At 40.0% G+C, this 14,363-nt stretch overlaps 2 protein-coding genes and 1 gene segment (V, D, J or C); all 3 read left to right on the forward strand.

The window, feature by feature from the left end:
* LOC142968697 (Ig kappa chain V-III region MOPC 63-like) overlaps positions 1 to 14,363 on the forward strand; it is a 75,294-nt gene that overhangs the window by 47,487 nt on the left and 13,444 nt on the right.
* tspan37 (tetraspanin 37) lies at positions 122 to 4,775 on the forward strand. Its single transcript, XM_076108687.1, has 7 exons — positions 122 to 634; positions 1,905 to 2,096; positions 2,183 to 2,257; positions 2,356 to 2,454; positions 2,881 to 3,033; positions 3,127 to 3,210; positions 3,833 to 4,775. Exons 1-7 carry the CDS (start codon positions 572 to 574, stop codon positions 3,902 to 3,904), a joined length of 738 nt encoding a protein of 245 aa, XP_075964802.1. The 5' UTR covers positions 122 to 571; the 3' UTR covers positions 3,905 to 4,775.
* elavl1a (ELAV like RNA binding protein 1a) lies at positions 5,286 to 12,556 on the forward strand. Its single transcript, XM_076108685.1, has 7 exons — positions 5,286 to 5,415; positions 7,354 to 7,413; positions 8,588 to 8,780; positions 9,229 to 9,332; positions 9,913 to 10,075; positions 10,176 to 10,401; positions 10,989 to 12,556. Exons 2-7 carry the CDS (start codon positions 7,378 to 7,380, stop codon positions 11,311 to 11,313), a joined length of 1,047 nt encoding a protein of 348 aa, XP_075964800.1. The 5' UTR covers positions 5,286 to 5,415; positions 7,354 to 7,377; the 3' UTR covers positions 11,314 to 12,556.

Consider the following 14,363-nt stretch of genomic DNA (forward strand, 5'->3'; position numbering starts at 1 on the left):
GTTGGTTTGACATCATGGTATTGTACCCCTCCTCGTTTCGCTCAATTCAAAGTAAATAGGCCACTTTAACTCTCTGTTTGTGGTTATTTTTGCTTCAATTCACAAGATGGCAGTGTTGATCAGATGATTGCATCAAAAGTCTCATTACCGTCTCACTTCAGATCACCCACCAGGTAGTTGTTGCACATCACATGCAAGATGTCAGGTCTTGTGCAGAGTCTACTCTTTGTCTCCAGCGTGACATAGTGCTAAAGCACAGTGCAGATCTCACCTCTTACCATTCACTGTAAAAAGTTTGCTGCGTTGCATTGCCACCTCAAACGTCAGCGATGTTTCCGCGTTCTTTGGGGAAGTTGATCTTTGGACATCGCGGAAGGAAAGTTGATATTGTCTACAGCGCTATAACAGAATCACGTGCCTCTAAACCCTCCACGGCTTCATCACACAGATCTCGTATTCGTTACTTAAAGGCGTCACGGTTCAGTTATGGTTGCGCCACCTTTATGATAGCGTATCTGCAGTTTGCGCCGATTATTGTGCGCTCGCTCCTCGCGGCTTTTAAAGTCTGAAAATGAGCGATCAGAGAAGAAAAACGTTCAAAACAATCCTTCAGCTTACGTGTCAACTTTTGTGGGTATGTAAGGCTTTATATTGTTTTTGTATACTGCCACTAATAATTATATTATCTATACATATTTGTTAATAACTTACCATTAATTTATGTCTTATGTGTTTATTATCATATAAGAACAGAAGACAGAAGTGTGTGTAGCCTAATGCATTGACCTATAATCTACTGTAGCCTACATGTAGGCTATTTGATTGTCTCACATGTCAGATGTCGCATGACATAAGAGTGCGTGTGTGCACGTGTCTTTTTCTAAAGACAAGAACTAGAAGTAGAGGAGACCGGGGTTGGTTGAACACACTTTTCACTCTGCCGTATTTCTCTGACATAATTTATATTAGAACATTCTAAACTGCAGCAAATGAAAGGTTAAGGCCTCAGCTATAATAATATGTTTTAATTCAAAAATGTTTTCTAAAATTATGTTATTTGTAATTAAAGTCATGTTGTTTATTTATGCCAGACCCATTAGAGGATCGGCACATATTATTTTTTGGTTGGCACAATGGTAAAATGCTCTAGTTCCAAAAAAAATAAAGCAACCAATAGAAACATTTTGGACATTTATTTGAAACAAGAACCAGAAAACCTGCACATTTAAAAAAATATCTTCCGATTTATATAACCCAACAGCATTTTTAAGCAATTCAAAATGCCTAGTTACTTTTGCCATTGGCAATTCAAAATAATAATAAATCAAAATGTAAACATTATTTTTTACTTTTTTTTACTTTTTGTTACTTCATTTCATAATGTGCACTGCAGGCTATTGTATTTTTTACTCTATTGGGCTATGTTTATTTATTATTATTATTTTTTATAATATCTATATTATTTGATTCTCTCCATTTTGCATTAATCCAACCCAGTGCTATTATAATAATGTAATAGTTAAGTGGTGATTAGGATTTTTGGAGAAAGCTCATAACATTATTACAAAAAATAACAGAGCATACACAGCTTGAGGGCAGTAACAGGAACCAACTCTCTCATGAATTAATTTGATCCTCATTTTTAAATCATTTACAGAGCAACACTAGACACGAGTTCCCCAAGCCCTGCCAGTAAGAGTGTGGTATTGATCATCTCATGCACTCCCAACTCGAAAAAAAAGCATATTTACCCAATGGTCCAATTATTCCCTTATCCCTCATAAAAAGAATGCAGCCACGTCAAAGGGGGGGGGATGATGGTGGTCCTTGAGAGCTTATGTTGTTGATGTCTCACAAAGCCCTCTAGAAATATTCTGTCTGAATTCATTCTTTTTATTTACCAGGTGGTGGGGTTGGTGGTGGGCCTGAGTGGATTATACCTGCTGAAGAACTTGAGAGAGAACAGCTTATTTTTCTCTCACAGCTACATCACCCTACCAGCTATCCTCGCTCTTGCCAGCGCTGCGTTTTTAGTGGCCAGCGGGTTGCTGGGCTCCTGGCTGAGCCTCAGGGATTCCACCTTTCTGCAGGGACTGGTAAGGTTTGTGCATATGTGTGAGTGTGGGAATCTGTGTGTGCATCACTGTTTGGACTGTTCATAATAAAGTGTTTTCTTCTCCAGTTTGTTTATCTGCTGGTTATGGTCCTTTGTCTGGAATGTACGGCTTCAGCGTTGGCTTACTTTCACTCTACAAAGGTATAAAAGTTACACAAAAAAATCAAGTGCTTTCACGACACTGCAGACTGGAATAATTGCACGTTTACATTCTTCATGTCCACTGTCTTTTTGTTTAGCTGGATTCAGAGATAGCTCCCCTCAGTGGAGTGTTTCAGAATTACACAGGCAGCAGAGAGGACCCAAACTCTCGAGCTGTGGATGCTACACAAGAAGAGGTGTGTGTTCAGCCATAACTGTCGTAGAAGCATCCAAATACTGCAAACGTGTTCATATCTGGTGTACAAAATGATGTAGCAAGTCTACTATGAAAAGTATCCAAAGCAGCAGCATGTACCTGAATACCAGGCTACACCATATCCAAAACATGAATAGAAGCAGCAACAACTGTAGATGCGCACTTTGTCTAATGGCAACTAGATGCTGAGTTGTTTTTTTTCATTAAGAGGGATATTTCAGCTTACAGAAGAGTACGTTTGGGCAGACCCTTAGGTATTTGTCTTGTTTACTGTGATATTTGGCTCTCATTTGGTCCTCCTCTTCTCCACAAAATCATCTATTCAAAATCTGTGCCGTTACAATAACCCCTGATCAACCAATGATCTATTTTCAGAATTATATTTTTGTCTTTTGATTCCCGTTAGTTGCAGTGTTGTGGGGTCCATGACTACAGGGACTGGCTAAAAACCTCGTGGTTCAACCAAACAGGAGAACTCTGTGTTCCTCACAGCTGCTGCAACTCTACATTCCCCTCCTGCAATGGGACTGTGGACCAACCATGGCAGCTTTACCCACAGGTAGACATGTGCATCCAGATAAAATCAACACTCATAAGAAAAAGCATGAACGTCTGATTGGACCCCTCTGTTTTTGCTGTTTTTCTCTTTCAGGGCTGCCAGGTGAAGCTGGAGATGAGCTTCCGGTTTGTGCTGAGTTTAATCATCTGGGGCTCCCCAGTGGTTTTTCTGGTGGAGGTACGAAGGACTTCGTAACATTTTAGATCACAATGACAGTGTGTTGTGTGAAACGTGCGAGTGAGAAAACACTTCTGACACACTTACAGTCTAGACGGGGGGGTCAAAGCGATTTAAGTGCACCTTTGTAATTACCGAATAAAGTAGCAACAGTAGCCTATTGACACACCCAGTATATAGAAAACTATGGCTGCAACTAATGATTATATTCATTATTCATGAATCTGGCAATTATTTCTTCACAAGTGACTTCTTTCCCATAACGCATAGTTATTTGAGTCATTGGTAAAAATACAAATATTGATTAGTGCTGTACGAATTGCATGAAGTTGTTTCCAACAAAACATCTGCACATTCTAAACATCGTAGGCATTGTCATGCTGTTCGTTTGTGGGGTACTCCATATGAACAGAGTTTGGGAAGTACTGTGCTCGACATAAAATCCCTTCTTGGACTGCTGGTGGCCAGAATTGTTGCATTTCACTGGGCTTTTCATCACAAATCATAATTGTGTATACATTTTGATTAATTCCACACTGCACTGACTGTTGTGTGTATGTCATTGTTTAATTTGGCTGTTAACCAGAGTACTATTTTCTCTGTTTTTCCTCTTATCATGCAGATCATTTTGTTCCTGACAGTGGCACAGCTGATGAGGGACTATCCAGATTATCAAGTACTGGACAAAAAGTAAAGACACTGTGACAGATGGGACAGCATTGTACTTTGAAAAGATACGACTAGTACAGCGTGTCATATTGTAATGTTGAAATGTGCATAAAATTGTTGTTGGGATTGCTGTTAGAATAATTATTGCTGAGCTGCACACCTTTCACCTGCTGAATAATAATACAGGTTTACTCCTGTTCACTACAAAACATGTGACATCAAAGTGGTGAAATACATTTTGTGCAATGTGGTTGTTGGTATTTCTGACACCAATAAGATTACAATGGTTTACGGAAAGCTGTTTATGGCTTTAGATATACTGTTGCACCTTTCAGTCTATGTATTTGTCGACTAAACGTGTCATATGACCCTGCTGAGTGGAAATAATCAGTTATGAGTGATGATTCACGTCTTCTGTTTGGTGAATATGATGTGTTGCCATCAGGTTGAAGGTATACAGGCCTTTTTTGCCTTCCTGTATCTTTCATACACACCATAGCTCTGTTAAACAAATCATGATATGTGATCTGATGGTTTGTGTCTGGATATGTAGTAAGGTAACATTGTTTCTTGAATATCGATGTGTTATTATTGTATACAGAGCACTTCTTTTTACTGTCTCTATGTGTAATTTTATAATTGTCTAAAATTGACGCACTTCGGAAGGTACAGCAAACTAAACTTAATTTCCTTGCACTTTGCTGTTTACTTTACATACAACTTACACTTGTTTTGCATAGTTCATGATCTGAATTATTGTACCTTGCATGTACCAAATTTCACGTTTTGTTCTGTATCCTGCACCCTCTGCTATGTACTTTTATTGTTCTTGTATGTATTTGTATGTATTTGTCTTATATGGACCCTGAGTCTGAAATAAAGTTTAATTGATTGATTGATGAATGTGAAAAATACAGAAATCCCCATTAAGCATTTTCATAACAACTAACAAGGACATTTTTATATATATTAACATTAATTCACAGATGATGACAGATGATTTTCCCTATAGAGAGCAAAACAAAACAAAGAGAGCATCATGATAAACTCTATCAGTATTTTATGGGCAGTATTTATGTTGCAGAAAGCCTTTTTTCAATGTAGGCCAACAACACAATGTGAAGAAGACCAGAGGTTTGTTGCAGGAAATGTAACATATAACCATTTCCGATGATATGTCTGTTTCTGCACGGTGTGTATTCCAACAAACCAGGGGCAATTTTTCAATTAAAGTGTATTCATAAAAACTAATAGCATATTCCATAGGGAGTGATTGATATTCTATTTCTAAATTAACTGAATATATGACAGCAACACGCCGTTAACTGAAGGAGTGCATGTTGACTGTGGATGATGGACACACTGTCTATTCTGCAGAGGCGTGGCTGGACGCGAGTGGGCGTGGTGGGCTTTGTCACGCAGCTCCTTCCTCGATTTCTTTACTACGTGAGGCTGATTTTGGAGGAAAGTGAACGTCGCCCAGGAAGGACAAAATAGCAGAAGGGAGCAGAAACAACGACTACCCCTCAAAAGCTGGTAATGCTTAAAATGTTGATGCATGTTTCCCGTCGCATTGCATCTGAATGCTTTGATATTTCGATGTGTGCTGGTTAGTTTAAAATGCGAATGACTGTCATGCCGCTCTCTCTCGCGGGCCTTTGGAGCCGTTGGTTAGCTTAGCGGTGGCTAATGTTAGCCTCCGTGGCCTGTTAGCAGGCCGTTGGGGTTTAGGCGCGGGGACATGGATGTATTAATCCGACGTTCTCCAAAATAGGGCCACGGTGCTTTACGTTAGCTAACTGGCAAGACACTGCCACGTAATGTATCCCTTAAGCGACACAATTAGTGTGTTTTCATCTGTATGCAACGTAGTGCCGACTAGTGATAATGAGCCCTGTTTTTGTCGGAACCTGGTTGGACATGGAGGACACTTTACCCTTTTCATTAGAGGAGGGAGCGAGCTTGTAGCCGGCTAGCTCGCGTATGCTAGCAACGCTAAACGGGCCTCTGCACGTTTCACGGGTTGGAGATCAACTCGTGAGATTGCCTTTGCCCTTGACGGGTAATACAATACAGAATTGCATCAGGTGTTGTGCAATATGTGACGTTAACCTAATGGCACCGTTGCCCGTGTGCACCACCGTTAAGTACCGTTACTTGACTAATGTCCGCCGGTATTCTGGAAGCTTCAGCTGCTGCCTCAGTGCAACATTAAGGTTGCTCATCCAGACACAGCAGGGCCAAGATGTGAGACCCTAGAAGATGTTTTCACTGCACTCTGCAGTTATTCACTCGGAATACATTCCGTCCATAGTTTGACCTATAACCCTCGTGCCACAGCTCCAATCTGACACGCCTCTTTCAAATGGATATTTAACAATATACTGGTACACTAGGCTACTTCCCCACTAGGGGGACTGGTGCTGATTACTTAAAAATGTAACAATATTTGATATAAATAGTCTGCCTTGATTTTTTTTTTTTTTTTTCCCTCCTGGCTGTCAATGCTTTCTTTCATTGGGCGGTTCCCTTTCTTTGTTAACCATTATCACACTGTTGTTGGGCAACATTAGCATAATTTGGTACAACCTTAGAGAACTGTACACAGCAAGTAAACAGGTGGATACTCTGCTTTTGGCATTGCTGGAGATGTGAGAGGAAGTGGCTCTGTTTATGAATCGCATGATACATACTATAGCTACATTCCAAGAAAAGTCAATACTGCAGATCATACCAGCATTAGCTTCCTGTTCACATGCTGACTAATTTCATGATACACCGTTCGTCGATTACAAAGAAATGCAGTGGCAGTTACCAACAGATATGGCGTGGTGCGTAACTGCAGCAAGACGGTAAACTACAAGTTCAGGCCAGGATACTCAGAAACTAGGGTCACGGTTCGATACTTTTTCCGGCACAATGGGGTAAACGACACAAATGCAGAAAATAACATTCAACTGTTGCTTATTGGCCATAATTCTTACATATTCAAATACTATCTACTTGACATATTTTCAATAATAAACAAATAAGTATTTCTAATTCTGCAATACTCCATCATAAGACGTTTACTGACATAAATGCACATGTGAACTCAACATTGTGTCGGGGCTCAAGTACTTTAACCATATGATTTAAATCTGTATTGTCTATGATATAGTGTGGTTGCATATACACAGCGATACTTTATAGCATTAGATACTATAGCTCGGTCTGAATCTGCAGTGGGAGGTGGCCTGAACGCTGTGGAGAGATGGACTTTTTGTTTTGTTCCGCTAATTGATACATTCTGCTGATAGCGTTGTAAATTTAATGTTTGAAGTGTATCCACAGATATACCCAACTTCTTTACATAATTTCTGGCAATGTTGTGTATTTCACTCAGCTGTGTCAAGTGTATGTCCTCCTAATGTCACGATCTTCAAATGTTTGCTCGCTGCCATACTGACGGAGTTGTTCTGATGTTGTCTTCAGCCTCAGGAGCAGTGAAGTGTCTTCATGGCAGTTCGTCGAGGACACATTAAGTACTTAAAAGTGAGTATGAAATCTCAGCTCCCGTTTCAAACAGCACTGGCCGTATCAACTCAATGTTAGCCGTACAATCGGGTGTTTGGGTGGTTGAAATTGAATGGAGTTATACGGTAGCAAGGAATATGGTTGAAGGAAATGTAAATTGAAAGCACTAAGAGAAATCAAAAACACTCACACATGCCAGCTCCCACCAGCTATGCCCATGTTCACCAGTTTGATACAGAACTCTCATTCATTCTCTCAGGCAGAGTATTTTACCCACCAGAATACACAATCACAACCCTTCTCTTGCATGAATGGACCTCTGTCAGGTCGTCTTCCTTCAGACCGTTTCCCTTTCAGGCCCGATCCCGTTACAGCCACCAGCAAATGTGTCCGCAATGACACACTCTGCCGAACAGATAGCGGAAGTAAAGAATTCTGAACTCGGGCTCCATTCTTGTTGTATTCTGGAAGCTTCAGCTGCTGCCTCAGTGCAACATTAAGGTTGGCTCTTGGCATTGTTAACGAAACTAATTTCAGACCCTTCAGAGCGGTTATAAGACTAGACTTCAGACTGACTTGATTGAGGTCATTTTGGGGTAAAATGAGTTCCCTACTTTGCAAATGTAAAGCTTGTGTGTGTCCTTTTCTATTGCATGGAATTCCATTGATTACATTTCAAGCTGGCTTAGTGGATACTACTGCATTGAGACCAATTTGCAGCTTGACTCCAGTCACATGTTTGTGTAATATAATCAGTTACCATTATGTGGCCTTTAAAGCTGTTAAGCCCCGGTTCTGTTTTGCATTGAAAACTGTAGTTACACTGCATGGACATTCTTATCCCCTTTTTGACCAGGAATTATGCAACTTAACTGTTTGCAACTTTGCGTCTCCACTGCATTTAAAGAACCGTGACAGTGGAGATACATTAGTATTTACTGTGTTGTGACACTGATGTTTGAGTTGGATGTAATGAATGAATGGGAAAGAGATACAGAGGTGGAAAAGGCTTTTGAAAGTACCGATCCAGGAGGAGGGACTTTATCGCACAGGAACTAAATTTAATCCCTTAAGATATTTTATTAGATGTAGATTTCATTGCTTGTTTTATTCCACCAACAGGCAAATAGTGTTAGCTCTAGTTGTGTCCACCCTGTGTACTTATCCCCCTTTGTGTTTTCCGGCCCACCTGGCCGACCTACAGGAGGTGTACGACATGTCGAACGGTTATGAAGACCTCATGGGAGGGGACGAGGGCAAGGACTCGAAGACCAACCTGATAGTGAACTACCTGCCTCAGAGCATGACGCAGGACGAGCTGCGGAGCCTCTTCAGCAGCATCGGAGAGGTGGAGTCCGCCAAGCTGATTCGTGACAAAGTCGCAGGTATGCTGCTCTCTGAAGCGATAAGACCTGTGACAGACCAGATGGACGTTTGTGTTACAACCTCTGAATACATCAGTGGTGGTTCAGCTTTATGACTTAAGATAGTTTGGCCTTTCACTCATTTTCAAATGATCTTTATTGGAAGGATATCTACTGAAGGCCTCTTTTCTCCTTTTTCCTCAGTGATTTTTATAATGTCATTTTTATTTGAGAGATATCCCAAATTGATTTCCTGTTTGAGTTGGGTAGTAGTTTGCTCAGTTTTTTTCACCACCATAGACTTGTTTTATTTATTCCAGTCGTGTAGACAGTCTATTTGTTTGTGTAGACTAGCATGCAATGTTAAGATTTAGTTTTTTGTTTTTAAATACTTATTTGTTTGCAGATTTTTTTGAACTATACAACGTTTTTTTGTTTTGTTTTATTGTTTTCCTTTTTTTTTCTCTAGGCCACAGTTTAGGGTACGGATTTGTTAACTATCTTACCCCTAGTGATGCAGACAGAGCTATCAGTACACTGAATGGACTAAGGCTACAGTCCAAAACTATCAAGGTAACGTGCAACAAGGTGTTCTACAATTCTCAAACCAAAGATGTCATGTCATATAACTCTTCTGTGGCTCCTGTGCTGTCCGCTAACTAGCTAGTACATGTCAGCCCGAGGAACAGCTCACTCACTGCCCTATCTGACATGTCTGTTGAGTCTCACTATCATTTGACTTATTTTATTTGACACATTCTGTCAAATTCAACGTGTTTCATGTATTTAGTTACCCAAAAAAAGTACCCTTTTGATCAGTTTGCTTTCATTTTTTCGTTGCTGTAATGTTCTTTCATGCTTCTCATTTTGGAACAGACCAAAGATTTAATGCCTAAAACCAATCGGATCATTTTATTTAGTTTTTCTTTTAAAGTCCAACGTTTTAATAAATAGACAACTTTTCAGATGAATTAGTTGTAACTTATAAAATGCATATAATTGCCCGTGTACTGTAAATCTAAACAAAATGGCTAAAATGCCAACAGTTCAATAGATTGAAGTACTCATACTTTTAATAGTTTTTTTGTTACTTTGTTTTGTACGTGTGCATCAGTAGAGTTTTAATCGGGCAATTGTTGCTTCCTGTTGCTAGGTTTCATACGCTCGGCCCAGCTCTGATACAATAAAGGATGCCAACCTGTATATCAGCGGCCTGCCAAAGGCCATGACCCAGAAGGATGTGGAGGACATGTTTTCACATTATGGACAAATCATTAACTCCCGCGTACTTGTTGACCAGGCCACCGGTACAACAGGTAAATTGCTTCCTTACTTTACAGAAATTCTCTTGAGTAACATATAGTTTATGCTGCTTGTATCAGGACAGGCATTCACCCGCTGTTGTCTCGTATCCAGGCGCGTCCCGCGGCGTGGCCTTCATCAGGTTTGACAAGCGGGCCGAGGCAGAGGAGGCCGTCAAAAACCTGAATGGCCAAAAACCACCCGGTGCTGCTGAGCCAATCACAGTGAAATTCGCCGCCAACCCGAACCAGGCGAAGAACACGCAGATCATCTCTCAGCTCTACCACAACCAGTCCAGACGCTTCGGAGGGCCCGTACACCACCAGGCACAGCGCTTTAGGTGAGAGGAAGCCTGGTCTTACTTTAAGCCACACCTAGTTTCAAACAAGCAACATCATTAGTCACAGGATTAGTGCTTCTGATCAGAACTAGTTCATTGGGTTTGCCATTGGGTTGTTTTTTCTCATGATGGCTAAGCACATCAGAGGCAGAACAACCTTGGAAACGGGTCTTTGAAACAGTCCGATGTATCAAAGTGCTGCCATGTACCACTGCTTGTGTCTATAACGCGTTTCTGGCTCTAGTAGAAACCGCACTGCTTGGTTTTCGCTGAAAAAGTTTTAATATATATCACAGAAGGAAATGAAGAAGAGCTAAAATGACAAGTTGATAAATTGTATAAATAACACATTTCCAGAGAGAGAAAACTGAATATATTTCTGTTATGGACATTTGAAGTTGTGATGGGAGACTTTTTGCTGTTTTGGACATTTTACAAACCAGTAGTAAGTTTAAAAAAATAAATAAAAAATAAGCATTTGTTTCATATAGCAGGTCATTATATTATTGAAGAAACAGCTGTGGTGGTGACAGACGGTCCCTTCAGTTTCAGTGTTAATTGATTAAAGTAAACGATCTCATTTCCAGGTTCTCCCCCATGGGTGTTGATCACATGAGTAGTGTGGGAAGCGTCAGTGCTCCCGGGAACTCCACCTCCGGCTGGTGCATCTTCGTCTACAACCTGGGCCAGGACGCAGACGAGAGCATCCTCTGGCAGATGTTCGGCCCCTTCGGCGCCGTCACCAACGTCAAGGTGATCCGCGACTTCAACACCAACAAGTGCAAGGGCTTCGGCTTCGTCACCATGCCCAACTACGAGGAGGCGGCCATGGCCATCGCCAGCCTCAACGGCTACCGGCTCGGAGACAAGATGCTGCAAGTGTCCTTTAAGACCAGCAAGGGCCACAAGTAGAGCGAGCCGGACAATCGGGTGTAGAGGAGAGATGGAAATGACCTGCGCCAGGCTTTTAGAGCAGAGAGCAGAAGTATGGGTTTTTATAATCTAGCACATCTGTTTGGGTTTTAGTGTGTTCAGAGTTAAATGTTCACTCTTCTGCACCTTTGTACTTGTCTAAAAGAGTGTTTAGGCTGATCTTTTTTTTTTTTTTTTTTTCTTCATCTTTATACTCATGCTTGAGGACACTCTGTAGTTTTAATTTTTAGTGAGGGGATGGAGAGGGTAAAATCCCATGATACCCCCGAGATAACTTTTTGAAAATTATCTAAAAAGCTAAACTACTGTCCGTATGTGTTGCATGTATAACAGAGGGGACTTGGTAAAGAAGGGTTCTGAGCAGTGCACTAAAAGAAATGTGGAGAAGCCTCGCAAATGGTTATCCTAACGGTTGACACTTTCGTGGATGATTTGGTGTAAAGAAGGTGAGGACCAATATTTTTGGTTGTTTTGGAAAAATAAGTGCTCTGTCCTGGATACTCATAAGTAGAAATAGATGCATTAAATGATCACCCAGTGGACACACGCACACCTAAAGTACCACTCACCATCTCATGTCCATTTCAAAGTGAAGCACTTATTACCAGTCTGCTTTCGGTTACTATGAATATCCGTCTTTTTGATGTTAATCTATGACTTTTGCTCAAGCTCCTACCAAGTTACCAGTTTTAAGCATGACAAGCGTTGGAGGTTTTTGTCTTATTATCCCTGTGTAAAGTGTCTTTTAATAAGTTGTATTTCAGGAGAGTCCTGTTGAATATGAACCCCAGTCAATGAGTAGGGAATTGAGATGGACCAAAGGCAGGGAGAGATGTGATCCTATTAGCACGGATGACTTTTCTGAGCAGATTTAAGGTAGATGAATACCTGTTTTTAAGAGGTACTAAGCTTACATCTGATACTGACTGAGAGCGACGTCACTTAACCTCGGTATGTCTTTCTGTTTTGTTTTTTTCTTTTCTTTTGAGTTAATATTTCTTTTCGTTTGGATCACTTTTGTTTCTTTCTGAGGAATAGATTTCTATTCGTTACGATGTTGGTTACAAACTTGTTTTAACGAGTGCTTATCTCAAGTTTGGAGACTAATTCATGGCCTTTGTTAATGATTTCACTTTTGATTTGCTTTCTTTTCTTCCTTTCTTTTGTTTTGGTTGTTTCACTTTGAGCATAAACCATTAAATTTTATTTCTTTTCGCCGCAAGTTTTGTTTGGTTTATTTCTTTTATTTTTTTTATTTACTTTTTCTAGATTTGGTTTGGAGTTTTGTTCTATTATTTTTCTAGAAGCAAATCTGCAGTGTTGACAGAATGTCTGAGGCCGGTGAAAGAAACTATACGGACCAATGTTTGCTGAAGAATATTTAACCTGTGCACAGACACTTGAAGGAATTGTCATTAATTGTTAATTAATAAGTAATTGTCCTGAAGACATTTCATGAAGCGACTTTTCTAAGACTGCCAGATACATTTGAACCCCTGAAGAGGAACATTAGTAACATTTCTGAGTCGTCTTTTCAGTAGTTGTGAGTTGACGGCTCAATTTGATTTGTCGGCTCGAGTGTAGTTGTCTAAAGTGAAGCCACTTTTGTCGTGCATCAGCGCCGCTCGATATCACGACAAATAAGAATAGTGTTTACGTAAAGACCCAGGCTTTTAGACCCGAAACCATTGGTCTGATCTTTGTCTAATGGGGATTACTTTTTAACTAGTGAGGCTTTGTTTACGTGCTCAGTGAAACTCTTATGTGATTCATTTAGAAAAGATCGTTGGCATATCACAGCTCATCTTTTAACAGCGGTTCACTTGGTAGATTGTTTTGTTCTCCAAGGTGGTCGGTACTGTCACTGATCTTCATTCAACTTGACAACAAATGAGAACCACTTTGTGATAGTTACAAATATCAAATCATTTTTGGTAACGGTAACTTTTCAGTTTCTAATGTTTCTGAAAGCAGTACTCTCATTACACGGTTCAGATTTTGGTCTTAAAAGTGCTTTTTGATCTAGTAATTGCATTATTTTTGTGTCGCAATCTTTAACTGTGCAATATTTCAAGGCTTGCTTAAAGCAAGTAATAGAAAGTTTTTGTAGTCTTGGACTGTCATCTTTTTTTAAAAATATAATTTCTATTTTCTACTGACGTTTTTATGTTACTGCTTAGTTTTTTCAGCAGTATAGTTGGAATTGCATGGAAGATGCAAGTGAATTTCTTTTAGGCGTAGTCAGATTTAACTGCATTCTGCCTTAATTTATAAGTGGGAATGGTGTATTTTACATCAGAGGAGGCGTAATTATTTATTTGACAATGTATGCGGTCATACTTGTTATTTGAGTGTTTTTATGGTTAATTTTGTTTTTGAAGGACACTAAGTTGAAGTCCATTAAATGTCTTCTAACATTGGATCATTTCAATAAAACACGTTGGCTTTTCAGAATTGAAAGAATTAAATGTCTCTTAAGAAGCTTATTGTGAATTTGCTGTATTTTATTGACAAATGTCAATGTGTTGCGTATATTTCCTGTTTTACTCATCGGCTTACCAAAAAGCTAACTCTTGTAACGTCATTGGCCTTCAGATCACATGATAAAGGCCCAGTTATTACCATCTGAGACCAGATGGGGGAGACATGTCTGCATTTTCTCCTGCAACATATTTACTGTAACTGACACCACCATCAACACACGGTAGATTTTCTGCACCACTTCTAGTGGCTGCTTGCATTTACTTTCCACTGATTTAGTATGGAGGAGAAACTGCCCTCGCATCAATAGAAGATGAAAGAAGTGTTTTCCATCTTCAAGGTTATCAATAAGATGATAAGATGGCGTCAACCAAGTCTGTCAAATGTTTTGGAAAGAAAAGGGATTATTTAAATGCTGTCGTGGTTCCATCTTAAGAGATCGCACCATCAAAATGGCAATGGGACTGACTGAGACCAGGAAACCCGAAAGTGCAAAACTAACATATTTCCAGGTTTTAGGACTCATCCCTGCAGCTCAACAAAGTGCT

The sequence above is a fragment of the Anarhichas minor genome, unplaced genomic scaffold, assembly GCF_050575085.1.
Source record: "Anarhichas minor isolate MPS153535 unplaced genomic scaffold, ASM5057508v1 ptg000040l, whole genome shotgun sequence".
Lineage (NCBI taxonomy): Eukaryota > Metazoa > Chordata > Actinopteri > Perciformes > Anarhichadidae > Anarhichas > Anarhichas minor.

Excerpts from the sequence above, each read along its gene's own strand:
- tspan37 (XM_076108687.1), top strand. The coding sequence starts at position 572 with ATGAGCGATCAGAGAAGAAAAACGTTCAAAACAATCCTTCAGCTTACG. Across the intron at positions 635-1,904 it reads TTACGTGTCAACTTTTGTGG|GTGGTGGGGTTGGTGGTGGG; the intron begins GTATGTAAGGCT and ends TTTATTTACCAG. Across the intron at positions 2,258-2,355 it reads CTTACTTTCACTCTACAAAG|CTGGATTCAGAGATAGCTCC; the intron begins GTATAAAAGTTA and ends CTTTTTGTTTAG.
- elavl1a (XM_076108685.1), top strand. The coding sequence starts at position 7,378 with ATGGCAGTTCGTCGAGGACACATTAAGTACTTAAAA. Across the intron at positions 7,414-8,587 it reads GACACATTAAGTACTTAAAA|GCCGACCTACAGGAGGTGTA; the intron begins GTGAGTATGAAA and ends CCGGCCCACCTG. Across the intron at positions 10,402-10,988 it reads CACCAGGCACAGCGCTTTAG|GTTCTCCCCCATGGGTGTTG; the intron begins GTGAGAGGAAGC and ends TCTCATTTCCAG.